The 27,563-nt window shown below is 41.4% G+C and overlaps 2 protein-coding genes across 6 annotated transcripts; one reads left to right on the forward strand and one right to left on the reverse strand.

Moving 5' to 3' along the window:
* Positions 1–295: 295 nt before the first annotated feature.
* Positions 296–6,266, reverse strand: gucd1 (guanylyl cyclase domain containing 1). Of its 2 annotated transcripts, NM_001016459.2 has the most exon segments (6): positions 296–1,162; positions 1,392–1,633; positions 2,105–2,196; positions 3,098–3,263; positions 5,134–5,218; positions 6,009–6,133. In NM_001016459.2, coding segments are annotated over 6 exon segments (756 nt in total). In that variant the 5' UTR covers positions 6,088–6,133; the 3' UTR covers positions 296–1,070.
* A 1,873-nt stretch (positions 6,267–8,139) lies between these two features.
* On the forward strand, positions 8,140–14,218 carry snrpd3 (small nuclear ribonucleoprotein D3 polypeptide). 4 transcript variants are annotated; one of them, XM_012963290.2, is made up of 4 exons: positions 8,140–8,278; positions 8,906–9,054; positions 11,496–11,688; positions 14,046–14,218. In XM_012963290.2, the coding sequence occupies exons 2-4, from the start codon at positions 8,929–8,931 to the stop codon at positions 14,105–14,107; spliced, it is 381 nt and encodes a 126-aa protein (XP_012818744.1). In that variant the 5' UTR covers positions 8,140–8,278; positions 8,906–8,928; the 3' UTR covers positions 14,108–14,218.
* The last annotated feature ends 13,345 nt before the right edge of the window (positions 14,219–27,563 follow it).

Here is a 27,563-nt window from a genome sequence, read left to right on the forward strand (position 1 = left end):
TATTGAATACACCGATTAAACTTTTTTTTTTTTTAAAGTGTTTAAATCCAATATAAGCAGTTTTGTGCTCTTAGCAAATTTTTCTTAAGGAATTTAAAAAAAACAAACACGTAAGAGCCCTTACATATTAATAGCAGCAATTGAAGAATTGACCCAGAATAACACTAATATTACACAGTGTAACTTAACAAACCTTATAAAATGTGTTTGTGTCTTGATAATCTCAAAATTATTCTTGGGTTAAAAAAAAATGATTCTGACCACTAAAGTAGACAAACTAAAGTGAAGCATTGCAGTATGTATAAAACCATCTTTATTATAAACTGTACATTAACATTTTGTGGTCTCTTGCATCAGAAAAGTGTTTTCACACCCTATAGTATTGAGTACATCAGACATTAATGGATCAGCCCTATAAATTAAGATTGATAGTGTTATTAGTACCCATACGGACAACACCTTTCCCTGGCATCTAAGTATAAAAATTAAAACCGTACCCACATACACATTTCCTAACCAGGGTCACTGGTTGAGTGTGGAAGTGACCCTATAGCAGCACTGTTCGTACAAGGCTATCGTGCAGCTAGACACAGAGCAAATGTGGTCAATCAGTGCAAGAATGGGCAATTCATTCATCCTTTCTACTGAACCCCGTTCAGTTCTATGGATAGCACTGAATATCTACAGAGGCTTTCAGAGTTGCCCAAGCAAAGTTGGCTACAGTGTAAATGCTGCATGATCAATTCTGTTCCCTTTCTACATTTTTCCCTCCTGAAACTGCTACCTGCTTACCATCCTAATAGTTGAACTGAACCCAACAGACCATTATGAGTGGCCATCCTAGCCATATTTTTGGTTTAAATTAATTCCCAAGTGGCAAGGGATAAATTAATGATGGTCCAATTTTCCACGGACTACTACTACTCCACCACCACAAGAGTGAGCTTTAATTTTAACTTCTAAGCAGAATATATATATAAATATCTTTATATCGCGTTGACTGTGGGTAATGAGGTTCCTGCTGAGTGCTGTACTCGATCCTGAGAAAAAGTTGATGCAGAGTTCAGGGGTCAGCTGTTCACATAAACAAACAGAATATCTTCATCTGTGCCATAGCTGCTGCGCGACTCCTCAAAGTTAGTGATGCTGGTCCGACACAACCCTAAGGGCAAACAATCATCATTTATTTATAGAGTGCCTGTAAGTTACACAGTATTTAATAATTATTTAAAACAAACCAATGTGCAATAATTTAACAAACAAGGGTTACAGAATAGGAAACAGAATCGGAGGTCCAGCTCACAAGAGCTTACTGTAAGTTTAGAAAGCAAAAAAAAAAAAAAATCACACAGGAAGGATGCAATTGTTAGGAACACATGGGTAAGACTTACTGTCGGCATATCCTGGGTTGTTGTAAAATAAACTGCCAGAACTCTTGTTGTAACCACAAAGCACAATAAAATGGCCCTGGTAGTCACTGCTCCTGCAGAAACACTTTTGCCCAATTGGAAGAAAACAGCAGTATTTGACACGTCTGGGGCACAGGTCACACAGTAATAGCACTGCATTCACTAGTACGATGGCCACATGTCCCTGGGAAAGATGCTCCTGTAACTCCTGAATGGTCACTGTGCTGCAAAGTGGAAGGGCCAATATTATACAGGCAAGCTAGAAAACTGAATGATATAGTTTGCATTTGTGCAAGGAAAACAGGGGCAATGAATGCGAACCATTTACAGATATCACCAACATTAATAGCTGAAGCCTGACACTGGGTACCATCCACTGATACAAGATACAGGGGTGAGACCCAAACAATTTGCCCAGTTTTACAAGTAAAAAAACAATGCAAACTAGATACAGTTCTAGAAAGGAACTGATGTCTTAGCTCATGTTACTTGCTAAAAATAACCAGTATCATAACGAACTCCATAGATACAGCCCTACGGTAACTAGTTGTGTTTAAGTAACGATGCAGACTATCTGCAGTATTGCACTTCATTCTATTTTATAGTCACTGCACATGATTTATCGAAGATTTTTGATACCTTTAATTTTTAGATTTTGAATAAATAGATAACGGGTATCAAGGCTGTACATTTACCGTTTTTCCACATTCACTCCACAGGATTTGGCTTGTGCAAACAGCTGGTTCACTCTGTTTTCCTCTGCATCAAAGTGTTTTCTGTAGAATGACTAAGAAAAGAGAGTAGCCAATGAACTAGCATGTCAATCCCTGATGCCATAAATTTAGGAGAAGCCCTCTGGATTCTGAATAAGCTTTCTACAGAAGCAACAATTCTCCTTCATGTTTCCATAAGGCCTAACATGCTTATGACAGTCAACATTCAGGCCTCAGTCATCTGAAATATCACTACCTATAATACAAGTGTCTGAAATAATTTCTGCTTTAGAACTTTTCACATTGCACTGTAACCAGAACTATTGGAAAGCAATGCTATGAAACTTTTGGCTCTATGTAGAGGTTGCAGCAGCTAATCCCGTGGTATAGAAAAACCAGCACTATACACCTCACTCTACTGCCCACTTTACATGTCGACTTGCGTTGTAAATATAATTAACCTTTATGGTAAAAGGGAAATTAAGACAAATGCACTGATTTTAAATCTATATCTAAAATCCATAAAGCAAGGCAGGATTGCTGGATTAATTCTCAATTCTCACGATTTTACAGATATATATATATATATATATATATATATATATATATATATAGGATATAAAGGATAAGACAACCCTAATCTATATAGCAAAACAAAATTGCCATTTTATTCCCAAATCTATGGGAAACTCATATGTGCCTTTAGGTGTTTGCACTGAATATGATCTGTATCCACATCTACAGTGATAATTTCTCCATGAATACATTTTGGATAGTACACAGGTACCTGTATATACAGTATAATTCCTGTCAACAGCTATCCTACAATATATTTAAGTTAGAAAATATTACCTTATTCAATACAACAGCTTTCTAGTCTACATATTAGGTGCCAATAACCCATGCACTGAAAATTACTATACCACTTAGTACCCAACTATTTGTGCCTGTAAGTAACTCAACAGCCACACTAACCTGGTTCTTATAACCTTTATCGACCCCTAAAGTCTGAGTGCAGAACAGGTGCCGGACCCCAAAATGGTGCATAAGATAGGCTAGATCAATTGTCCAGATGCTCTTGGTGAGTTGGAGCTCGTGCATAGCATTCTGAAACTCATTCTCACGCAGAAGGTTCAGATACCTGATTGGAAGTAATAAGGAATTTAGGGCCAAAACATCATGAGTGTCTTAGCCAACACCTGCTTATATGCTTGTTCCATTTAAAGCCGTGGGTGATTTCCCGAGAAACTTAAAGGAACAGTAACACAAAAAAATAACTTTCAACATATCCATTCTAAATATTTTATTAAGATATGTAGCGTTTAAAAAAATGCAATATTCGACAGGGTTTTAAAATAAATCACATTACCAGGGCTTTACTGTGCAGAGCTTGAAAGGCGATACGGCGACTTCCGGTTTAATCCGGAAGTTAAATGCCGCATTCTTCAGAGTCTGTTGTGAGTGATTTATGGGCTGTTAGCAGTTGGGGCATGGAGAGGGAGAGGAGAGGGATCAGAGACTGTACCGTTCCTTCTGTCCAGCTAAGTCTGCATCGCTGTTTGAAGTAGCGCTGCGTGTGCCTGAATTAGGAGAGGGGGGGGGGGGTGGAGGGGGAAGTTGAACGGAAGCATGGTGCGAGACTTGGGAGTAAACGGCAGCCTGTTCTCTATAAATCAATGCTAAAGTAATATTTTTTTTAAAAACCACTGCTGCTATTGAAATTTCTGTATGATATATTTTATAATCAAAGTGTATAGAAGGGATATTTTGAATGTTAAAAAATTGTGTTACAGTTCCTTTAAGAGTCATGGCACACTGGGCATGGGAAATCTCAAAAACACACTGGAATGGGGAATCATAAGAATTGCCACAAGTAAAAAAAATGAATTGTGAGTGCCCCGTGTGCCATCATCCTAATGGGACAGTGAACCCTGAAGACACTATTTGCTAAATATACTGTGTCATGAAAGCAGCAAATGAGTCTGAATAAGAATCTCAATCTTGGAAAGATTTAATGTTCCCTGTTACTTACTACAGAAGGCATCTCTATCTTCACTGCATATTATTAACATGTATTTATAAGGCGCTAACATATAACTACTGCTGCCATGAGGCAAGTTAAAAAAAAAAAGTTAAAGGAACAGTAACACCAAAAAATGAAAGTGTATAAGAGTAACTAAAATATTATGTGCTGCTGCCCTGCACAGGTAAAAGTTGTGTGTTTACTTCAGACAGTCTACTATAATTTATATAAATAAGCTGCTATGTAGCCATGGAGGCAGCCATTCAAAGGAGAAAAGGCACAGGCACATAGCAGATAAAACACTATTGTATTCTACAGAACTTATGTTATCTGCTGTGTAACCTGTGCCTTTTCTCCTTTTATCCAGCTTGAATGGCTGCCCCCGTGGCTACACAGCAGCTTATTATATAAATTATAGTAGCGTTACTGTAGCAAACACACCAGTTTTACCAGTGCAGGGCAACAGTACATTATATTTTTATTACTTTAAAGCTCTTTCATTTTTTGGTGTTACTGTTACTTTAAGAAACACTTCTTGAGCGCCAGCGCCCTACAATATACCGGGGGCAGCAAATAGCCACTACTAATAAGTTAAAGAGCAAGAAATCCTGATTTTTAAATCTGATTCAACTCTATGGCACAGAGCAGTATTGCAATCTCAGCACTAGTGATGCAGCCCCCCCTCAACTAATTGCGGGGAGGGGGGCAGAATTTACCTGACCGCTTCAGGGCATCCCTGAGCCCTGAAATGCCCCCGATTATATAGGGGGTAATAAATGAGTGTATACATTAAAAATACAGATTTACTGATACAATGTTTGATGACGACCCACATGGTCATCCAGGCATTGCTGGGCTACAACTCCTAGCATGCTTATAACATACATGCAGGCGGAATACAGTAACACGTGGGAATCTGAGGTTTGGAAAATGGCATTTGCCACTCATTTTCCTTTTAAAGCTTTCTCCTGAGCCTACAAGTACTTACTGCAGCACCATGCGGGCACACGCCAGGCCACAATCCCAGTGATAGGACTGCTGGATGAGGGGCACCTTCAGCTGAACATGATCACCTGCAATAGGAGTGAGAAGCACTTATAGGTACATAGTGAGAGAGAGTAGCCTGGGGCCTGCGCACCAGCGTATGTAAGGTAAGTGATTGTAACCAGGGTGCAAATAGGGGGACATCACAGGTGGGGCCCAGGAAATATAGAGAATTCGGCTCCAAATATACAGGGAGGGGACAAGAAATACACAGAAACAATAAAACGTGCTTAGAGTAGGGAGAGGGGCAGAAATACTAGTGCCCTGCTACACACAGCAATACTAGTGCCCTGCTACACACGGCAATACTAGTGCCCTGCTACACACGGCAATACTAGTGCCCTGCTACACACGGCAATACTAGTGCCCTGCTACACACGGCAATACTAGTGCCCTGCTACACACGGCAATACTAGTGCCCTGCTACACACGGCAATACTAGTGCCCTGCTACACACGGCAATACTAGTGCCCTGCTACACACGGCAATACTAGTGCCCTGCTACACACAGTAATACAAGTATGTATGCGGCACTGCAGCAGGAAACACAGAGTTGGGGGAAGGCGTGCCGAGCACATAGGGACACACGGACATTACTGCCATACAGAGACATAGCAGGCTGCGGCACAAGGGCACACGGTTACACTAGGAGAGGTTAGCCTGCGGCAAGTATTAAGGGCCGGGAAGGAACAAATTAGCAGAACCCGAAACAGATGATACGGGTCCGAGAAGACAGAACTAGGGTTGGTGTTGCCATTCAGCGGCAGGGAGACAGGGGAAGGAGAGGGCGCTGTATAGGGGCCGGGGGTAGATACGCACTGCTGTCTGTGTCCGAGGTACCGGCCGGTCTTGTCGCAGCTTTGCTACCCTCGGGGTCGGTGTGTCCTGGATTCTTCATAGTGCTCTCACAGTGTCCCAAACACTTGGAGTTTCCCTCATACCTACCCCTCCGGGCCGGGGCTCCCTGTGTGTCCGGGGTGGAGCCGGAAGCTGCACGGAGCCTCCCAGGGTGGGGCAGTATTAGCATTTGGCCTCTTCTACCTGCAGTGCTCTTGTTATGGTGGGACTAAGCTTAGTGCAGGGAAGGCTGTACAGTATGTGAGAAAGTGAAAATGATAATGCCTTTAAATCAGGATGGGAACAGTGATAAAGCAATTATAAAATGAAACATAAATAGGGGCAGACTTTAGCTGCGGGTTCAGTCTGAGCCTGCAGATTAGCTGCCTGAATATAGGTGGCAATATACAGACTGATTTCAGCTGCCTTTAGACCCTTTGGAAGCTTATCTGCCCATGTATAGGCACCTCCGATGGGCCTCCCCGACCGACATATGGCCTGAAATCAACCATTAAGGTCCCCATACACGGGCCGATAGAAGCTGCCGATATCGGTCCCCTGGACCAATTCGGCAGCTAATCAGCCCGTGTATGGGCAGAAACGAGCGGCCTGGCCGACCAATATCTGGCCTGAAATTGGCCAAATATCGATCGGCCAGGTTAGAAAATCCAGTCGGATCGGGGACCGCATCGGCTCGTTGATGCGGTCCCCGAACCCCAGGGCCAAATGATCGGATTATTTTTTTTTAACGCAAATTGCTACCCGATATCGCCCACCCGTATAGTGTATGGGGACCTTTAGTCAGGTTTGATTTTATCGTTGGGTCAGGGATGGCATAGGCTCCTTCATGCAGTCCTCAAACCAATGGCGCCTATGCCTGCCTTTAAATTAGATTGTTTTGGCTCTAGGGCCAAACAATCTAATTTTCCTAATATCACCCGCCCATAGGTGGGCATATCGGGAGAATATCTGTTCGCTTTTTGATCTGGTCAAATGAGCGATCTTACCATGCATGGCCACCTTATGGGTCTTGTCCTACAGCCTATCCAATAGCAATCTGGTGAAATATCAGGCAGATGTTGGGCAGGTTTAAAAATCTCATCTGGAGGAGGACTACATCAGATATTTGATATGGTCCTCTCCTGATGGCCTACACAGGCGCCTATTACAATGATCATTTGGCCCTCACAGATCTGCCTGATGTCAGCCACAACTAGGTGGCCATATTGGTTATAGATCCGCTGGTGACCTTCTCACCCAGATGCCCAATTTCTGGCTGCTAGAAGAACAGGACTAATGCGGATTATTGTGCCAATACCAGAATAAGCCATCTTGTTTTTCTTCAATGTGTTTCCACTGTGGCCTATGGCACTATCTATATATAGCTGCTATGGGTAATGTTGTTGTCCTTTTGTGGGAAAGCCAATGGGCAACTAAACCGTGTATGCCATTACCCTTACCTCAAGATTATGTGATGGTTTTACTAGCGCAGCCTGCAATTTTAGGCTAATGGCACAAACAGCAGTTTCAGGCTGCAGTGACAGGTTAATTCCAGTCCTGTATGTGCACATACATACATTCATGGTAGAATGGGGGGTGAATCTACATTTTACAGCAGTGAGCAGGGGTACATTTTTGTGCACAGATGCCATTTTGTCCATTTTACTTAATGTTGCATGTGCTTTCTGGCAGTTCAGAAACAATGCATTCAGCAGATATATAAACAAAATAAGCCTGATCATTCTGGGCCCATACATATGCCAGCGGTCTGCCAATTCAGTTAATAAAGTCAGAATCAGCACCTATTAAAAGCGCAGACTAAAAGAAACAGTCTGATCAGGTGCGGACTGGAAATGGGGCCTTGGCATTTAATTATACGCGGATACCCAAATAGCCCCCTATCACCCCAATAAATAGTGTCTGTGACATCTTACAGCAGCCCTTCTGGCATTTATCACAATCCACAGATTGCACGTCTGAGTCTAATTGGAGGTTTCAGCTCAAGATATTTAATAATAATTCATAATATATAATATGAAAAGTTGCAGTGCAACTAGCCGCTCTTAAATGGTGTGAATAGATAAATGGGTTGATGAGCGGAACTAAGTCACTCATATCTGTTTCCCACCGGAAGTTGTTTGCTTGTGCAGTCGCCGGGAAAAGGGGGCAGAGAGATACGACAGCCTGTTTCCTTTCGCTGTGCATTGTGGGGCAGGCGGGACGCCATTAGAACGCAGAACAGAGCCACGCTAGTAAGTATTACCCAAAGCAAACAAAAGTTCGGTAAAAAGTCTGCGCTTTGCAGGATTGTCAGAGAGGCCCGGGGGTTGCAGCGTGCGGATATCTGGGCGGGGTGTGCGTCTCGGTTACTCGGCGCTTGTTCGCTTTCCCTTAGGTCTGTGCGGTTGGCAGCTTTGTATGAGTGTGAGCAGGGCTTCCCTCTAAATATTGCCTTATGGTGAGGTTATATACAGGGTGCCGGGCCCAACGCATCTCACTGTGTTACCAGTCCGTTATCCGTTTCTATAAATATTCCTGCCTTAGGCCGGGGGCACTGAAACGTTTGTGTAGGCCTCAGTGCCAGTATCCCAGGGAACTCATTCATTGAGGGTTACTCCTCTGCTTCTGCGGGTTGTGCTGCTGCGATGTCCTAACGTGCATGTGTTTCTGAAGGGCTGGGCATGTTTGTGTGCATATGTATGGCTGAATTTATAGACTGTAAGTGATTAAAGCTTTAGGCTGGATAAACATTATGTAATAAGGATTTTTATTTGAATATACCTTATAGTTTGCACATGGCTGCATTGTATGCAGTAACCTGCGTTGCGCTTTGTATGTTCTCCACGTTTTTTTGCTAATTTTTATTTCTCCAATTGCAGGTTAATCTCCATTAGCTCTCAATATGTCTATCGGTGTACCAATTAAAGTCCTTCATGAGGCAGAAGGCCACATTGTGACATGTGAAACTAACACCGGAGAGGTATACAGGGGGAAATTGATTGAAGCAGAGGATAACATGAACTGCCAAGTAAGTAAAATAAGCAAGTCATTCGTATTATATCTATAGCAAGTGCACCTAAACTTATAAATATTTACCTTATGCCATGTTTGTAAGTACGTTGGTGATTGCAGTATAAACTCTAGTGATAGACCTTATGGACCAACAATTGTAAAGGCTGTGTTAAACTAAAAATGTGTGTGTGAATTGTTAGGGGCAAAGTATTTTCCAAAAGGCACCTATTTATTCCCTATATAGTGCCTCGGTTACCCTATCCATTGCAAAAGAAGCAGTTATATTGTGGTCAGAAGCGTAAATAGCTTAAAGGAGACATGGAAAAATAGGGGAAAAAAAAACCTAATTTTGTAGACAATTATGAACAATATATGCTGCGGGTTTCATTTGGGCTAAAAAATACTCATCTGTAAATATGGCCTCTTTATTGGAGCTCCCTGTAGATCCTATCAGTTCTCTGTCCCTGTTTAAAATGAAGGGTGGGCGTGTCCTAACGGTCCCTGCCAGAAGCACAGTAGGAGGGGGGAAGGCAATCACAGCCCAGCACTCACACAAGCAGAGACAGGCTTCAGTTCCCTATCAGGTCATCCTAGCTGCTGATTGGTTCCTATCCAGCCAGCAGGAAGTGGAACAGATGGGCGGGACTATTAGGGTTTTGGTGGAATTTCTCAATAAAACAGTCCAAAAAACAATTTTTTTTAAACCACAGTCCTTCTATATCTAGAGGAGTATAATTTACTGGTACATTCTTAATTTTTATACAATGTCTCCTTTAATCCTAATCTATTTCAATTTCCTAGCTGTGTCTCTAGATGTCAGTATATTCACAGTAAAGCTCAGTGATAAGGAGCAGAAGTAAAATATGTAAATGCTGTTGTTGCTATGCACTTTTAAACTGTTAGTTACAGGAGCCTAGTTAGTGGGGTGTGGCTACACCCGTATTGCATTCCTGTTGTGTAATTTAAAAAATATTTAGGGTGACAATTTCCTTTTGCTCTTTTTACTAAGCACTCTTCTGTTGTTCATGTATAAACTTCTCTTTTAACATGGAGAAAAGTCTCCTTTATCTACCCACAGAAGCCAAACGGTAACATATTTTGGTGTTCCTATTCTTTTAAACTATGTAAGTGTTTCAAAGTAATCAAAATACGATGTAGTGTTACCCTGCACTGGTAGAACTGGTGTTTGCTTCAGTAACACACAGCAGCTTGGATGGCTGCCCCCACTGATACTACTATAGTTCATATAAATAAGCTGCTGTGTATCAGTGGGGGCAGCCATCCAAGCTGGGATAAACTGAGTAAGGGCTCTGGCACACGGGGGAGATTAGTCGCCCGCGATTAACTCCCTGTTCGCGGGCGACTAATCTCCCCGAGTTGCCTACCCCTGCCATCCCACCGGCGAACATGTAAGTCGCCGGCGGGATGGCAGACGCGGCGGGGCGATTTCCGGAAATCACCGAAAAAGACTTGCGAGTCTTTTTCGGCGATTTGCGCGAAATCGCGCCGCCACGTCTGCCATCCCGCCGGCGACTTACATGTTCGCCGGTGGGATGGCAGGGGTAGGCAACTCGGGGAGATTAGTCGCCCGCGAACAGGGAGTTAATCGCGGGCGACTAATCTCCCCCGTGTGCCAGAGCCCTAAAGGTGCTGGTTACATAAGCTGTATTGTATTTTACAGAGCTTATCTTTTTGTCACCTGTGCCATTCAGCCCTCTTTGTTTGAATAGCTGCCCCCATGCAGCTTTATTTCTATAGACCAGGGTTTCCCAACCTTTTGTACCTGTGAGCCACATTTAAATGTAAAAAGAGTTTGGGAGCAAATGAAGCATAAAAAATTCTTTTGGGTTGCCAAATAAGGGCTGTTATTGGCTATTTGGTAGCCCTTATGGGGACTGGAAGCCTACAGGATTGTGCTGGCAATACAGCTGGTTTTTATGCAACAGAAACTTGCCTCCTTACCAGAAATTACAAAAAATAAGCACCTGCTTAAAGTCCACTGGGAGCCACTGGTTGGGCATTACTGGTATAGACTATAGCAGTGTTTCTAAAGCATTTTAACGCAGCTGTATATTACCTTGTACAATAAATAGGTTGTTTTTGGCTATTTTAATTAAAAGGGTCCTCCAGCCAAAAACTGTTTTTGTAATGAAAAAATTTAATTCTACGCAACTTGGATATACATTAAAGGAAATTTAAAACTGCAAAGACTGGTCTTCTAAACATTCTTCTACTGTGTATGAATGTTCTTGGTGCTGTCTCCCAGGAAAAGAACATGGTTTTGGCTATTCTTTGAGCTAAACAAGGGGGAGACATGAGTGTGAAGTCAAACACGATCCCGTTAAAGCTTTATAAATATAAAACATTGTAATAGAATTCCTCACATAGTGCTGTATGTTAAGCCTGTGTCCTTTTTTCTTCCCTCCATGGATGCTTAAATTGTACTTTGACTTTCAGATGTCAAACATCACTGTAACGTACAGGGATGGCAGAGTGGCACAACTAGAACAGGTCTACATCAGAGGCAGCAAAATTCGTTTTCTCATCCTCCCAGACATGTTGAAAAATGCTCCCATGTTAAAGAGTATGAAGAATAAAAACCAGGGTTCTGGTGCCGGCAGAGGAAAAGCAGCTATTCTCAAGGCCCAAGGTAAGTTTTATTTGTGTAGGGGCAGGGTTAACAGGGTGATGTCTGTAAAATTCCATGATCATCATTAAAAGCCCTCCGTTCCCTTGGTTTAAGTTACTAATTGTTAAATTAGTTTATTTTGTTATTGGAAGGAATTGTTTGTCCAAGGAGAATAGGAAGGGAAAAACAAAAGGCATAGAGAAATATGAGAGAATATATTTACTCTATACCAAAAAGTCACACTGTCCTGCTCCCATCACTGTGAGAAGTGAATCAACAGGCAGTTTACTCGCCCTTCAATCACCACACTGTATAAGTTTTGAACTTGTTTAATGATGATGATCAAAAGAAGGTAGAACTGTAGGTACAAACAGTACAATGGTATCAGAATACATTCTGGGTATGTAAAATACAGATATATACAACAGGAGCAAATATAAACATCTTATATGCATTATACAGTCCTAGTGGGGCCTAACAGTTGGCTGCTAAGGGAGAAATAGTGAATCACAACTATAACCAGAATGCACATAACAGCAAAATACACAGCTTATAATAAGCAGGCATTAAACAGAATGCAAACATACCAACGATGCTTGGATAGGCTTGCTTAGAGATGAGTGTGGGTACTGATTTCACCAGCCCTGGCAAAATGACTGTTACAACAGAAACAGCTGCTTCCTCTTGGGACCAGGAAGTGATGTAATCAGGTGGCAGAGCCAATATCAAAGTAAATAATAAACAACAGCAAGGACACAGTACTAGAAGTGGCCAGAGGAGAGAGGGAGGGGGAAGTGCAAGGATACATAAAGCCCAAAATGTATAAGAAATTGTTACATATGAAGAGATTGGCAACACTTGAGAATTGCTGTATCTAAAATGTGGACAGAACTACTGCTGTGGCAGCACACACACAGCAGGGTGAACCCCCATAAAAAGAGCGCGTCTCAGCGTTTTATAATCCCAAGTACATCAATATTGGATACAAAATTTAAAAAGACAATTTTCCATTAAAACCTGCAAAATATGGGGAACTGCAGGCATATAATAGTAGTCTTAGTAATCAGTCAAATGTATAGAGGTAGCAGGCAGACAAAGTACCTGGGTACATATTCATATCCCAGTTATACCAGTGTATAATGAGTTAATAAACCGGTTTTGTTAAAATGATCTGACATTGAACAGGTATTAAAGATGACAAATAGCAATATGATTGCACCTCAGATGCCTTTCGCAAAGTTTATATTAACATCAGTCCTGTTACCCACAGCCTTTACAGTCTCACCACTGGGGACTGATATAGTTTGGCTTTAAAGGAACAGTTCAGTGTAAAAATGAAACTGGGTGAAATAGACTGTAAAAATGAAAAAATATTTGTAATATAGCTAGACAAAAATGTAATCTATAAAGACTGGAGTGAGCAGATGTCTTAACATAATAGCCAGAACTCTACTTCCTGCTTTCAGCTCTCTAACCTCTTAGTTAGTCAGTGACTTTAGGGGGGGCATATGGGACATAAATGTTCAGTTTGTTTGTGAGCAGACGGGTCAGATTCAAATGCAAACTAACTGAACAGTTATGCCCCACATGGCCCTCCCTCAAGGCACTGATTGGTTACTGACTGCAAACAGCTGTAAAGGAGAAAGTAGTGTTCTGGCTTTTATGTTAAACATCTGCTCACTCCAGCCTTTATAGATTACATTTTTGCCTAGCTATATTACAAATATTAATTTTGCCCAGTTTCATTTTTACACTGAACAGTGCTATTATATTTCTGGATGAATGATACCCCACACAAGTTTTGTATTTTGATATTTGACCATTTCTTACAGCTGCATATTTAGCCCACACATTAAAAGATAAGCAGAGTAAAGTTTTCTAAATGCTGGCAGTGGATGAACAAAGCTAGTTTAAACCAGTATCTCACACTAGTTTAGCTACTCAGCAGGATAGTTAACATTAAAGTGAACTGAATTTGTACCAGCAGTTACAGATATACTTACACTATACATCGAAGAGTAAGGTAGTTAGACATTTAACTACATAGCACTTAATGTTTCTTCCTGTTAACCAGCAACCATGTTCTATTCATTCTGTTCGTACTATTCAGCTTTTTCATTTTGTACAGGTTTAAATATTAATTCTAACGTGAGTTCAAGGTTCTCTTTTAGATGATTCCTTGGCAGTACGTGAAGCTTTAAGTCCTACAAACAATGGACTGCTTCATTATCCGAAATGCTTTGCTAGGCTGTTATAACGCAGAGGCGCAGGCTATCCTGTGCAGCCTTTTCCATTTCTTACTGACCGTGCTGTAACTTTATAGTGCATGCCACTTGGTGATGATCTGCTTTCCATCTAACAACTACTTTCTTTTCCAGTGGCAGCGAGAGGAAGAGGCCGCGGGATGGGACGTGGGAATATCTTCCAAAAACGGCGATAACCAGAATTGGTTTTGTATTTTTAATGTGGTGTTTTGATATGTTCCTGAATGTTTCCATTTTTGTTTAGTTTTTTTTTTCCTTTTGATTAATAAAACTGTTCATGAACTGAATAAGTCGATGCTGATTAATCGTGATCTTTATACATTTATTTATTAATATATATATATATATATATATATATGGTATATGGTTGGTTGACCGGCCGGGGGGAGGCACCTAGGAGAACGCGGCGCCATTATAGACGCGGTAAGAACGTGTCAGCTATTGACAGCTCTGGTGACTCTCCTTCATCAGACTCTGAATTTAATCACCCCATTACATCATGTGTCACACAGGAAGGGGAAGTACCGGTTATCCACAGTCAGAATCATTTTTTAGGGATCGACACAAGAAAAGAAAACACACCCGCCGGGGGGGTGGTGGTAAACCGCAGAGGCAGACCTCCCAAAAAGCCGATACAGTAATTTTTAATTTGAGTCAACATGTGCTTACTACAGGTGAAGTTTCCCTTCTTTCACGTGGTCTGTCCTTTGTACCTGTTAATAAGAAAGACTCTTTTGATTTTGAGGTTGATCTGTTTAGATTTCAACGGAAACTAAAATTAAGAGATCACTTTAAAGATTCACAGGACAGGCCTAGTGAAAAATTTCGCCCTGTTAGCACTTTTGAACCCCCAAATACTGCAACCTCTATTAAGACTTTTTCCCAGATTGTACAGAGAGACTGTAATGATATATTGAAAACACCAAAAAAGTTTTTTTCCAATTTGACGAAACTGGAGAGGGATGCGATCACCTCATTACGTAATGATAAACAACTGATAGTGCGCCCTGCTGACAAAGGGGGCGCAGTAGTATTACTAGATTTGACATATTATAGACAGGAGTTGTTACAACAACTCTCTGATATCAATGTGTATGACAGACTACCTGGGGATCCAACTCATAAATTTAAACAAAGACTGGATACTGAATTGAAACTGGCTTTATCAGCTAATTGGATCAGCCAGGATTGTTATAACTTTTTAGTTACTAAATTCCCCAGGTGCCCTATCATATACACTCTTCCCAAGATCCATAAGAATACATCGGCCCCTCCTGGTCGTCCCATTATATCAGCTAGAGGCTCTTTATTTTCCAATGTGGCCATATTTTTGGATACTTTTCTACAACCTTTGTGTACTCGGATGCGATCATATGTGGCTGACACCGCATCCTTACTAGAGATTTTGAGACAAATTGGTCCTTTGCCAGAGAATACGCTCTTTGTTACACTTGACGTTTGTAACTTATATACTATTATACCCCTAAATGAGGGCCTTACTGCTTGCAAAGAAGCACTCACTGAGGGTTATAGAGGGATTCCACCGATTGAATTCTTGTGCTCTTTATTGCGACTAGTGCTCACTTGCAACTATTTTAGATTTGAACGGACATTTTACCTACAAAAGACTGGCACGGCGATGGGCTCCAATGTGGCCCCTTCCTATGCCAATTTATACATGAATTCTTTTGAGCTTGAATTTATTTATCCGATTTACACGAATCAATTATTGTTATATTGTCGCTATATTGACGATATTTTTATTTTGTGGCGTGGGGACCACATTGGAGTCGAGTCGTTTGTTGCCAGTCTTAATGCCCTTTCTACTCCTGTTAAATTTACTTTAAACTATGCTAAAGACACTATTGATTTTTTGGATGTCAGAATCTTCCGTACTCCCATGGGTGTAGGCACCACTCTGTATCGTAAAGAAACTGATCGCAATACATTGCTTCATGCTCACAGTTTTCACCCCCCATCAGTGATTAAATCAATTCCTTATACACAATTTTTAAGAGTGTTTAGGATTAATACAGACTTTGCAACTGCATCACAACAAGCCTTGGAGATGTGTAATCGTTTCATTGCAAGGGGATATACAGCTGATTTTCTTTACAGTGAAATGGATAAGGCGATTAGGATGATACACAAGGGTTCATCTATAACTTTGCCAAACAAGACACAATCGGATGGTGATCGGATGGTGTTTGTCACTGACTATACACCGGTGAGTCATGATATAAACGATTTTCTTAAAAAACATTGGCCCATTTTACAGTTGGACTCTGGCTTACCATTTACTCAGATGTCTCCTCCAATGTGTGCATATCGCCGGGGCCGTTCACTTAGAGATATTCTAATGGTGACCGACTTAAAACACGAATCATGTGGAACATGGCTGAAACCTGGTAAACCAGGATGCTTTAAGTGTGGTGGATGTATAACCTGTGGTTGTTTAATCACTGGTAACACTTTTGCTCATCCCCACACTGGGAAAAAGTACTTGATCAAACACAGACTGACCTGTATCTCGGATTATGTTATTTACTGTATTATGTGCCCGTGTGGTTTATACTACATAGGCAAATGTGTCACATCATTCCGGATACGAATGAACAACCATAGATCTGTGATCCGGGCCGCTCTGGCTTCTGGGAAGTCTGATATCCCCATAGCAAGACACTTTGCACAACAAAAACACTCATTGCCTACATTGAGAGCTATCTTGATTGACCACATCCCTCCTCCGCAACGCGGTGGGGATCGTTCTAAATTATTATCACAAAGGGAGGCCCAGTGGATCCGAAGATTGGACACTATTGCTCCCCGTGGTCTCAATGAAATGTTCTCACTTTCATGTTTTTTATGAACCTTCTCAGCATATTATAGATATTGGGTAATTTATGCGTTATATTCTGACTATGTTTATTTTCTTTGCTGATATTGAGACATGCATTTTTTCTTATTTGAGACTCTTGACATTATAGTGATGTTTGATATCTCTGGATTAAGCGGAAGCTTTTTTATGCTTTTAACTTCATATACTTTACACTATTTATTTTGTCGATATGATCTCTATTGAGGACATATGTTATTACTACACCAGGTTCACTATATGATATATTTTACACTATTTATCACATTGTTATAGGCATGATATTACACTTATCACATTTCACTATAGAGCCATATTTTCCCCTGGCTAGCCTTTGTATATTAATGCATATTAAGATATAGTCGAGGGCTATGAGATGATGACATGATACATTAATTTATACTAGTGGTGTGATTCATGTTTTTTATGAATTGGGTTTTATGAATAGTGAGATTTTATTTAAGTGGATATTAGTCTATTTATATTATGCACATATGATCTATTTATAGATTTGACCTTTGTTCACATTGTAATTAACTATGTAAATTATCTTTGAGCACTGATTGGCTGTTTGCTGTATTTATGGCTGCACCTCACTTCCCTTCCCCATCCTGATGACGATCCTATTGGGATCGAAACGCGTTGATGCGATGAGCTAATAAAACAAAAACTTTTGTTTTTATCTCTATATGCCGTGAGTGCTTTCTATCTATCTACTTCCTATATATATATATATATATATATATATATATATAATTATTAATAATATATATATATTAATAATATGTTGCAAGAAGACAGACACTCACGTATAAGTAGGTCCAAGGGAGCCTGGGTGCAGTCCCAAAATAATACATGGAGTAGCTGTAGAGAGAGTCCGCACTCACAGGTCTTACAGAAAATGTAGATGTTGATTTGAATAAACACCTACATTTTCTCTCTCTCTACAGCTACTATAATGCCAGCTAAAATACATATTAAGCTTTGATATAATTTTTTTATATTGTTACATGCATTTTAAATCTGATAGTAACAATATAACGGAGATATCAATGGTTATTATCCACCCAACATCCATGTAAGAAAGTTGTACAACACCTAATTATGTACTATTTTATTGGTTTGTCTGGCCAGCTTTGCTTTTCCAAATCAGACACGGGTCTGGAGGTGATGCCAGCGGTGGCCATCTGACAATGAGGTGTGCCCCAAAATGTTAAACGGTTTGCAGCTAATAAAATAGCCGGATTTATCATGCTTAAATAAGTGCTGTCGTGCCAGTATTTTGGTGCATTTTGGAACACAGTGGAGGGTGCTGAAGCCCCACTAAATATTGTGCGCCAGGTGGAACATACGTGGAAAAGCCAGGGTGTGCTGGTAAATGTGTATTGGCAGTAAAAAGGGCAAACATTTGGGAGTTTAAACCTTAAAAGCAAGCAAGTTGCAGGTGAATTTTGTCCCTATTAAAAATTTATAGGTAGCACGTTGTAAAATGTAAGTAGTTTGAGCAAAAGCAATCGTCCTTCAGCTGCTGGATGGCAGAACAAGTGACAGGTTACCCAATAAAAGGCTTGAAGTTATTTGTGCATTAATACACCAATAGCTGGGGGTGTGCCCCTGAGGGAGAGCTAGATAGTGGCACCTTGCAGTAGGTCTGTGCACTGACCACAAACCTGCTCAAATCCTTCCATTTGAGGCCACATCAACCTCCAAAACAACATTCCAAGGCAAGATATCATACCACTCAATACAATGGGGAAATATTTGCAAAAGCAGAGGCCCAGTGCAGTTGCATGATGAGCACTTTGGTCATATAGGGCTACAAGGCCCTCTGCCAGCAACTCACTGCTGCAGTTTCCTGCTTTTCCCAAGGTAAGGGAGCCATGGTCAATTGCTTCTTGTGCCATTCTGGAGAAAAGTATGGCAACTACTACTGAATAAGAGATGAAGGTGGATCTGTCACTATGGTACACCAATAGCTTCTTGCTATATTATTGTATTACTGTTTACAGGGAATACACTGAATAAACACTGAAAGAGGATCTAATTATACTTTCAACTGACAAACCAGAAAAAACAGTAGTATGTTATGCAGGGCTATACTATAGAGTAGTGCGGGCTGCATCCGGCCTGTGGCCCTCCACCTGTCTGCCTGCTGTGACCTTTGTGTAAGCATTAAATAGTATCAGTACTGAGATTTACTGCCCCCCTGCATGGTTCACACCTCAGATTCTGGCTGAAAACACCTGTACTGTTTAAAAATGTAATCCCCTGTACTGTTCGCACTTTTTAATCCTTGCATTGTTCACACCTCAGGCTCAGACTGTAGGAGCAGTAGAAACCCACACATAAACCCTGCACACTATAAAAAGAACATATACTGAGGTGGTGCTGCAATTAAAGTTTTTTTTTAATAGTTATTGTACAGACTGTGGGAGCAGTGTCAGCCTTGTGTATTATATGGGTAGGAAAGGCAGAGTATGGCACACACAGGCAGGGTAGGAAAGGCAGAGTATGGCACACACAGGCAGGGTAGGACATCTAAATGTAAAGTGCAGATCTGACATTGAGGGGGATGTGATAAATATTCCTGTGTGTTTGCCATACTCTGCCTGCCCTATGCTGCCATTGTGTGCCATAATCTGCCTGCCCTATCCTGCCTGTGTGTGCCATATGCTGTCTGTGGGAGGTGAACCTGGCAGAGGTTTGTTCTGGAAGTTTGTTAGCATTTGGAAATTACATTACATTACATTAACATTTATTTATAAAGCGCCAACATATTCCGCAGCGCTGTACAATAAGTGGGTTACATACATTGGACATACAGAGTAACATATAAAGCAATCAATAACAGATACAAGAGGTGAAGAGGGCCCTGCCCAAAAGAGCTTACAATCTACAAGGAGAAAGGGTTGAGACACAAGGTATGGGAATGGGCATGACCAGAGTTGTAAGAGGTGGGGCACAGGGTATTGCTAAACTAGATTAGGGTAAGCTTCTCTGAATAAATGTGTTTTTAGAGATTTCTTGAAGGCAGAGAGATTGGGAGAAAGTCTGACAGTTTGTGGGAGCGAATTCCAGAGAAGGGGGGCAGCCCTTGCAAAGTCTTGAATGCGAGCGTGTGAGGAGGGAATGAGAGAGGAGTTGAGGAGCAGGTCAGTAGAGGAGCGTAACAAGCGGGTTGGATGGTACCTAGAGATAAGTTCAGAGATGTAGGGTGGGGCAGAGTTATGAACTGCTTTAAATGTTAGAGTCATTAGTTTGAATTTTATCCTGGATGGTAGGGGAAGCCAGTGCAGGGATTGGCAGAGTGGCATGGCAGAGGAGGAGCAGTTGGAGAGGTGTATAAGCCTGGCAGCAGTATTCATTATGGACTGGAGAGGGGACAGTCTTTGGAGGGGAAGGCCAATTAATAGGGAGTTACAGTAGTCCAGGCGAGATATTATAAGAGAGTGAATAAGAATTTTGGCAGCATCTTGGGTGATAAATGAAATATTCATTATATAGTCCCTAAGGTGTGTAATTGTGTGCTGGGGGTTGCTGAGGCATATGGCGTTAAGGCTGTGTCGTAATATGACATTATATAATTCTTTCACATATGAATGAAGGGTGATATCCCTATAGTGAGCACCAACCATTGGGTTTTTGCTGTGCTACCTCCATTAATGTGGATATAGTCTTAAAAGCCATAACATGGGTGTGGTTTGAAGTGTATGCGGTTTAAAAAGGGGGATTGGTCAAAACTGGCTTCCATTATCGGCCCTCCGCCATGTAGGAGGAAGTTGGACAGCACTGCCATAGAGGAAACCATGAATAATAGTAACAACCAGGGCAGTCCTTATTAAAGGAGAAGGAAAGTCATTTTGGCATTTTACTGCCAATAGATTCACCACATTAGTGCCACCTAGAACAATATATTTATTCTGCAGAAACCATTACCATACCTGAGTAAACAGCTCTAGAAGCTTTCTCTGTTTGCCTAAGACAGCAGCTGCCAGGGGGAGGGAGTTCTTAGCATTCTAATGGGAGAGGGGAGAGATGAGAGAACTGCTCAGACTCTGGCACAGGGAATTAAGGATTTTTCTGAGAGAGGAAGTCAGACACCCAAACAACATGTTTAAAAAAAGGAGACAAGAAATCCTGTTTCTTTTGATAGAGGACTCAGTGCAGCGTTTCTGTGAGTGCTTATGGCTGTATTTACATAGACCTTTCTGATAAAGCTTACTTAGTTTTTACCTTTCCTTCTCCTTTAATGCTAGGGCCTGCTGCACTACATCATGTGTGGCTCTTTCCTTGTTTATAATGCAGGGCTGACAAACCTGAGGTTATTACTATCCTAACGTAGACTTTATTTCAAATTCATGGTCACTATGGCTGCCTATACAGTTATTTAAGTTAGCCCTTATTTACACTGTGCAGATGTTACCCAGCCCTTAAGAAGTTAAATATTCTGATGCTTTGGTCAGGTTACCAGCACTGTAAAGGCGTGTCTTTAAATCTTTAGGCAGGAGAATGTCAGCTCTTAAATACAGTATTTCTGAGACCATGAGACATGTGAAAGGTTTAGTAGTAAATCATCTGCTTAAAGTGGCTGCCTTTGTCTCTGTACCGTGCCCCATTGTGTCAGGTAGCCATTGCTTGTGAAAGCCTGGCAAGGTTTCTCTGTACCTTGTGGTTTCACACTGCTGCTTGCTTTATAGGTCTCTGTGGGGTTAGAATTGAGCAATGCCCCACAGGGATTAGCAGTAAGGGAGATGTGACCATAGTAACAATACATTTTCTTCATTGCAGAAAGGCCAGTTCTGTGTTCGCTTCACTGCTAATAAGATTAGAGGTTAACATGGTGCTTTGCCAAATCTCAGGCAGTTCCTGCCAAACTAGAATGCTTCCACTGAGTTCCTTTCTGTTTATACTGAGCTTGGTCATATTAACTCATTGCCAGCCAGCGTAGAAGAAAAATATTGCAACTCAGGGCTAGTCCTTTGTACCCTGTTAATCTGAACCGGAAGTATGCCCTGGGTGGCATGGTGAAAATATAGCAGCAGCCAATACCTGGAAACCTGCTGATGAACAGTCCCACTATACATAAAATGCTGACTGACAAGCAGGTACCTGCATCACACTCATTTTAACCTGTCTTCATGGGAGTTATTCACGTGTCTTGGGGCAGCAGCATTCAGCATTTTTGTGAGTTCTAAATGCAACCCTATATTCTATTGTCTTTTGATCATAAAGTGCAAATACACATAAATGAAAACCGGCGTCTCAAAAGTATCAGATACAGATAAAAAATGTCAGGCCACAGTGGAAGCGCACCCTAGGCAAAGCCAGCTGGAATTCTGCTCCCATCCCACACAGTGACGAGCAGGTTCCAGGAACAAGACCCTATCTCAGAACCCAGACAAGGGATAGGCAGACAGAAGAGGTAGATGTCTAGTGCCCTACCACAGTTACATGTGCCTCTTCGAACTACCCCTAGTTGCAGCCCTTAGTGTGTAAGATACCTACTTTTTTAACAATCCATAAGTCTGTATCTGACCCTACAGCTCATCATCTTTTCTTGAGCAGCCATTCCCCTACAGCTAAGCATATTCCCTTAAAACCACAAAATCTATAACATTCTGTTGGTTTGCTTCACTACCAGGCAGGTGATGGTACCATTGGTTCTAGCTTGTAATGTAGATTTATGATTGTTAAACAGCAAGTTAAAGTACTTAGAATGAGTGAGACACAAATACCTTCCTGCTTATTAAGGTATTCTCTACCATCACCACCAACAACCAATGGGTAATTGACTGGCCAAGATTAAGGTGACTGCTTTCTGGAGACGATTACTGCCACTGAGCTGGTACAGTAAAGCCTATCCAAGGTACTTGATTTCTCTAGTAACTTTAGTTGTCCAACAGTCACTTTCTGCACTGCTGTGTAGGTTTATTTATTAGCCCCCAGAAGATTGAACTCAGTTGCTTACCCAAATGGCACTTTAGAGGCAGGTCTATCATTTCTAACCATTCTGCCAATTTCTATTTTGCATGTATTAAGGCAAATACTTCAGGATATAGGGGAGTAACAAGTTTATATATTATGTTTAAATATTGGTGTTAACAATCAGGCTTTTGGTAAATAACCTGTATCCTTTCCATCTCTGGATACAAACTGAATGAAGCAAGCAGCTGTTGATACAGAATCTTATTGCACCTCAAGAAAAGTTCACACTTACTGCTCTCCAGCAGAAAAACTATTGCAGGAATGTTGCACAGCATATTATCATTTCTGCAGATCTGATGCACCTTGGTGGTTGCAACAGTAACACCAATATTATCCCTTCATAACCAGGAATGTTACTTTATGTGACTGAGCCTGCTGGCAGCCATAAAGAAGAAATCATGTACAAAATCCATAGGTTAGCAGACATTTGCTCAAGGACTTCTTTGTGTAATATTTGCATGGTTACCCTTTTTCCTTACCATATCATGGCCTACAAAGGACTGATAGTAAACCCAAAGCCAATGCCTGAAATGAATGGCTGGCTGAGTATGCTGGGAGCTGCAGTTCAGGGTTGCTGTAATAAGAATGACAGAGGGAGTTCCTTGCACTGGGCACTCACATGTTATTCCCTGATCTTCCTTCACACTCAAAAGCTTTATTAAAAGTCATTGCCTTTTCGTGGAATTGTGTTTCCTATAATCAGAACACATATCATTTTCAGACCTCACTCAACCTGTACTTTGTTTAATCTGTATTGATAAATGTATTCCTCACATGCACTTACATGGCTGCTTATTTACTGTAATTGCTTTCAACATGACAGTGATGGATTGTGCTTGACAAGAAAGTCAGTTCAGCCTTAAAAATAATCTTACTGCTAAGAAAAATAATGATATCCCCATGTCTGAAAGATGCTGATTTATGTTTGAATAATGCAATTTGTTTCCACTAAAACTCTTGAATTTCACCTAGGTCTTCTCAAACTCGACCATCTAAAAGCTCGTACCTTACTGCGAGGTCAATGGGAGTTGTCCTAGGAAAAATGAAAGAAAGTTTTTCAAAAATTTGTCTCAGAGTTTGTAGACCACTGAAAATGAGGATTAGAATACGAATTTGATACATTCAAGTTTTTTTCGATCAAGTTTTTAATATTTTACTTTTTTAATAATTAAGCAAACACTTGAGTTTGGTAAAATTTATTTGAATTGAAACAAAAAAACTCTAAAATTCATAAATGTGAATTTGGTAAGCCTCTAAATGTTTACATTTTATTCTTTTATTTATTCCGGTTTTCAGAGCATTTTGCCCTCCAGGTTTGAGGATACCACTGACATGTTATACATAAAGACATCACAGAGGCCCATGTGGCAAGGCCCACAACTACTATAGAAATAAACAAAATAATGCTACAAAAACAGTGTTCTTTTGTGGAACAGTCTAAGCCAATATTTTTACTGAGCATATTTTGGAAGTGGAATGAGGAGATGGAGAAGGTAGGCTGGGACCAGGAAGCAGCGCAATAAGTGCAGGAGAAATGCTGCCTGTATGTGTGCAGTGCAGCTTGTGTGAGAGAGCAGAGCCATGCCGGGGTGGCACACACACAAATAGCAGAGGGCAGAGCTCACACACACACAAATAGCAGAGGGCAGAGCTCACACACACACAAAGGGCAGAGGGCAGAGCTCACAGATACACAAAGGGCAGAGGGCAGAGCTCACAGATACACAAAGGGCAGAGGGCAGAGCTCACACACACACAAAGGGCAGAGCTCACAGACACACAAGGGGCAGAGCTCACAGACACACAAAGGGCAGAGCTCACAGACACACAAGGGGCAGAGCTCACAGACACACAAAGGGCAGAGCTTACAGACACACAAAGGGCAGAGCTCACAGACACACAAAGGGCAGAGCTCACACACACACAAGGGGCAGAGCTCACAGACACACAAGGGGCAGAGGGCAGAGCTCACAGACACACAAAGGGCAGAGCTCACAGACACACAAGGGGCAGAGCTCACAGACACACAAAGGGCAGAGCTCACAGACACACAAAGGGCAAAGCTCACAGACACACAAGGGGCAGAGCTCACAGACACACAAGGGGCAGAGCTCACAGACACACAAAGGGCAGAGCTCACAGACACACAAAGGGCAGAGCTCACAGACACACAAAGGGCAGAGGGCAGAGCTCACAGACACACAAAGGGCAGAGGGCAGAGCTCACAGACACACAAAGGGCAGAGCTCACAGACACACAAGGGGCAGAGCTCACAGACACACAAGGGGCAGAGCTCACAGACACACAAAGGGCAGAGCTCACAGACACACAAGGGGCAGAGCTCACAGACACACAAGGGGCAGAGCTCACAGACACACAAAGGGCAGAGGGCAGAGCTCACAGACACACAAAGGGCAGAGCTCACAGACACACAAAGGGCAGAGCTCACACACACACAGTGCACTTACTTAGTGGCCCACAGTTCTATTTTAAACAAACATCAGAACAAAACACTGAGCTGATGTTTTTATCTTGCTTTCTATGCCTTACTACAATAGCACAATTTTGATAAAGCTGGATGTAATAGTTTATATTATTTTTATCACTGCTTGATCACCAAGATGACTGTACTACACAGACCAAGATGAATACACAGACCAAGATCTATTTCAAAGAGAAAAAAACATTTTTTTCAGACCCCATCAGACATTATCTTGTCAGATAAAAATACTTATGAAAGAGCTGTCATGTCAGATAGGAAATAGTTCATGTCATTTGACAGATTCCATCATTTCTTGACCTAAAATATGACACTCCAGCCCCATCCCAAAAATCTGCTGTGCCGGTTCTCTATGAGGCACTCACCATACCAGCACTATGTACCTTAACTCCAGGAAAAACATGAATACTGCTGGCAATAAAACACAAAAATTAATAGATCCATGGCCTATATGGATTCTTTCATTTCACCCTGACCAATATTCTGTCATCTCAGTTCAGAAACACACACTGTGTAAATATGCTTGGACTGGCTTAGCTGGGGCTATATTGGAACACTTCAGCTACTGTAGAATAGTCACAATGGTATAGGCTTGTCTGACAGCCCCAATGTATATGATGAAAATACATAATATAATAAGCCCTTTGTACAGCAAAGTAAACTTTACAATATCTGAATATTGGTCATATTTGGCTATGCCCTGTTATGCTGACAACATCCCTTGCTCTGCTCCCACCTCTATGAAGGCAGACCAAATAGTCTGCACTATATGGATAGAGGAAGAAGGTTCCAGTCCAGGGAGTATTTGGGCTCTACAGGGCAGCCCCCACTCTATTCCTAATAGAACGTTCAGTCGATTGGCAATGTATTCTCTTACTGGCTTTGTATTCCATATCTATCTATTTTTAATGAAACAACTTGGGAAAGACTCTCAGGGGGAATATACTACTTTTTTTTTATTTATATTTGTTTGAAACCAGGAAAAAACTCATTTCCACAAATGGAAGTCATTAATCAAAAGATCTGTACTAAAAAAGCACAAAGGTAAAAAGTTGCAAAAATATTGCAAAACCGTTTTGATTCGTTGCACAAGCGACTTTTTCACATGTTTATACAAAGGTCAGGTCCAAAAAACCCTCTAAAACTAAAGATGGCCACACACGTGGCGATTTGGGATCTTGGGACCGGTGGTCGCACGAAAGATCGTTCAATCAGCCACTAACCGTTCAGGGCTGAAATGGCAGATAAGGAGGTAGAAACAACAGGATTTCTACCTCCTTCTGCCGATTCAGCCCTGATGGCAGATTTTGCTCAGGCATCTTCTATGGCGCCTGATCAAAATCTTTAAACCTGGCCGATCGGCGAATCGACCGATATCAGCAGCCTCCTGCGATATCGGTCGACTCGCCAACTTGCCATACACGCACCGAATATCGTACGAAAAACGAGGTTTCGTACGATATTATCGGTGCGTGTATGGCCAGCTTAAGATACAAAGAAAGATCTTTCAGTTGTAAAAGGGACATCCGCCATTGACTTCTACATGATCTTAAAGCTTTAGGGCAGTGGCAGACGGGGAGATTAGTCGCTGCACGACAAATCTCCCTTGTCGCAGGCGACTAATCTCCCTGATATGCCATCCCACCGGCTAGAATATAAATCGCGGTGGGATAGCATACACGGTGCCGAAATCACCAAAGTTTCCACTCAAGGCAACGTCAGCAATTTCGGCAAATTGCCGCGTATGCCATCCCACCGGCGATTTACATTCTAGCCAGTGGGATGGCATATCGTGGAGATTAGTCACCACAACAAGGGAGATTTGTCACAGGCAACTAATCTCCCCGTCTGTCATTGCCCTTAGATGGTGCAAATTTGGATTTTCGCAGACAAAAAGCCTGACCCAAAAAAGTTGTGGTTTACTAAATTCCCCATCACATCTTGTGTTTAATCAGCTGTTTTTTCCAACAAAGGGCCAGATTCAATTCAGTGAAAAAAAGGTTTACCACATGGAAACTCATGGTCGAGATTCAATTTGAGATGCAATGCAATTCAGTAAAACTTATTTCACTGTTTATCATGAGATAAACCACGAGATAACTTTTTCTCATTAAACTGAATCTGGGCCAAAACTAACAGCAAATACTTAAATATAAAAAGAGTTGACTGTTTTTTAAGCAAATTTAAGTTCAGTATTCATAAGAGATGCAAATAGTTGCCCAGTGGTACAGAATATTTCTTTTAAGATGGTAGTGCCATTTTTCTGCACGGA

The sequence above is a fragment of the Xenopus tropicalis genome, chromosome 1 (assembly GCF_000004195.4).
Source record: "Xenopus tropicalis strain Nigerian chromosome 1, UCB_Xtro_10.0, whole genome shotgun sequence".
Lineage (NCBI taxonomy): Eukaryota > Metazoa > Chordata > Amphibia > Anura > Pipidae > Xenopus > Xenopus tropicalis.

Bases quoted from the DNA above. Each gene is read 5' to 3' on its own strand.
- gucd1 (XM_012962360.3), bottom strand. From the start codon at position 6,216: ATGCTAATACTGCCCCACCCTGGGAGGCTCCGTGCAGCTTCCGGCTCC. The intron at 5,219-6,008 runs GTGCGTATCTAC...CTCCTATTGCAG, and splicing joins TACCTCGGACACAGACAGCA to GTGATCATGTTCAGCTGAAG. The intron at 1,163-2,104 runs GTAAATGTACAG...GTTTGCCCTTAG, and splicing joins GGAGTGAATGTGGAAAAACG to GGTTGTGTCGGACCAGCATC.
- snrpd3 (XM_012963290.2), top strand. From the start codon at position 8,929: ATGTCTATCGGTGTACCAATTAAAGTCCTTCATGAGGCAGAAGGCCAC. The intron at 9,055-11,495 runs GTAAGTAAAATA...TTTGACTTTCAG, and splicing joins AGGATAACATGAACTGCCAA to ATGTCAAACATCACTGTAAC. The intron at 11,689-14,045 runs GTAAGTTTTATT...TTTCTTTTCCAG, and splicing joins AGCTATTCTCAAGGCCCAAG to TGGCAGCGAGAGGAAGAGGC.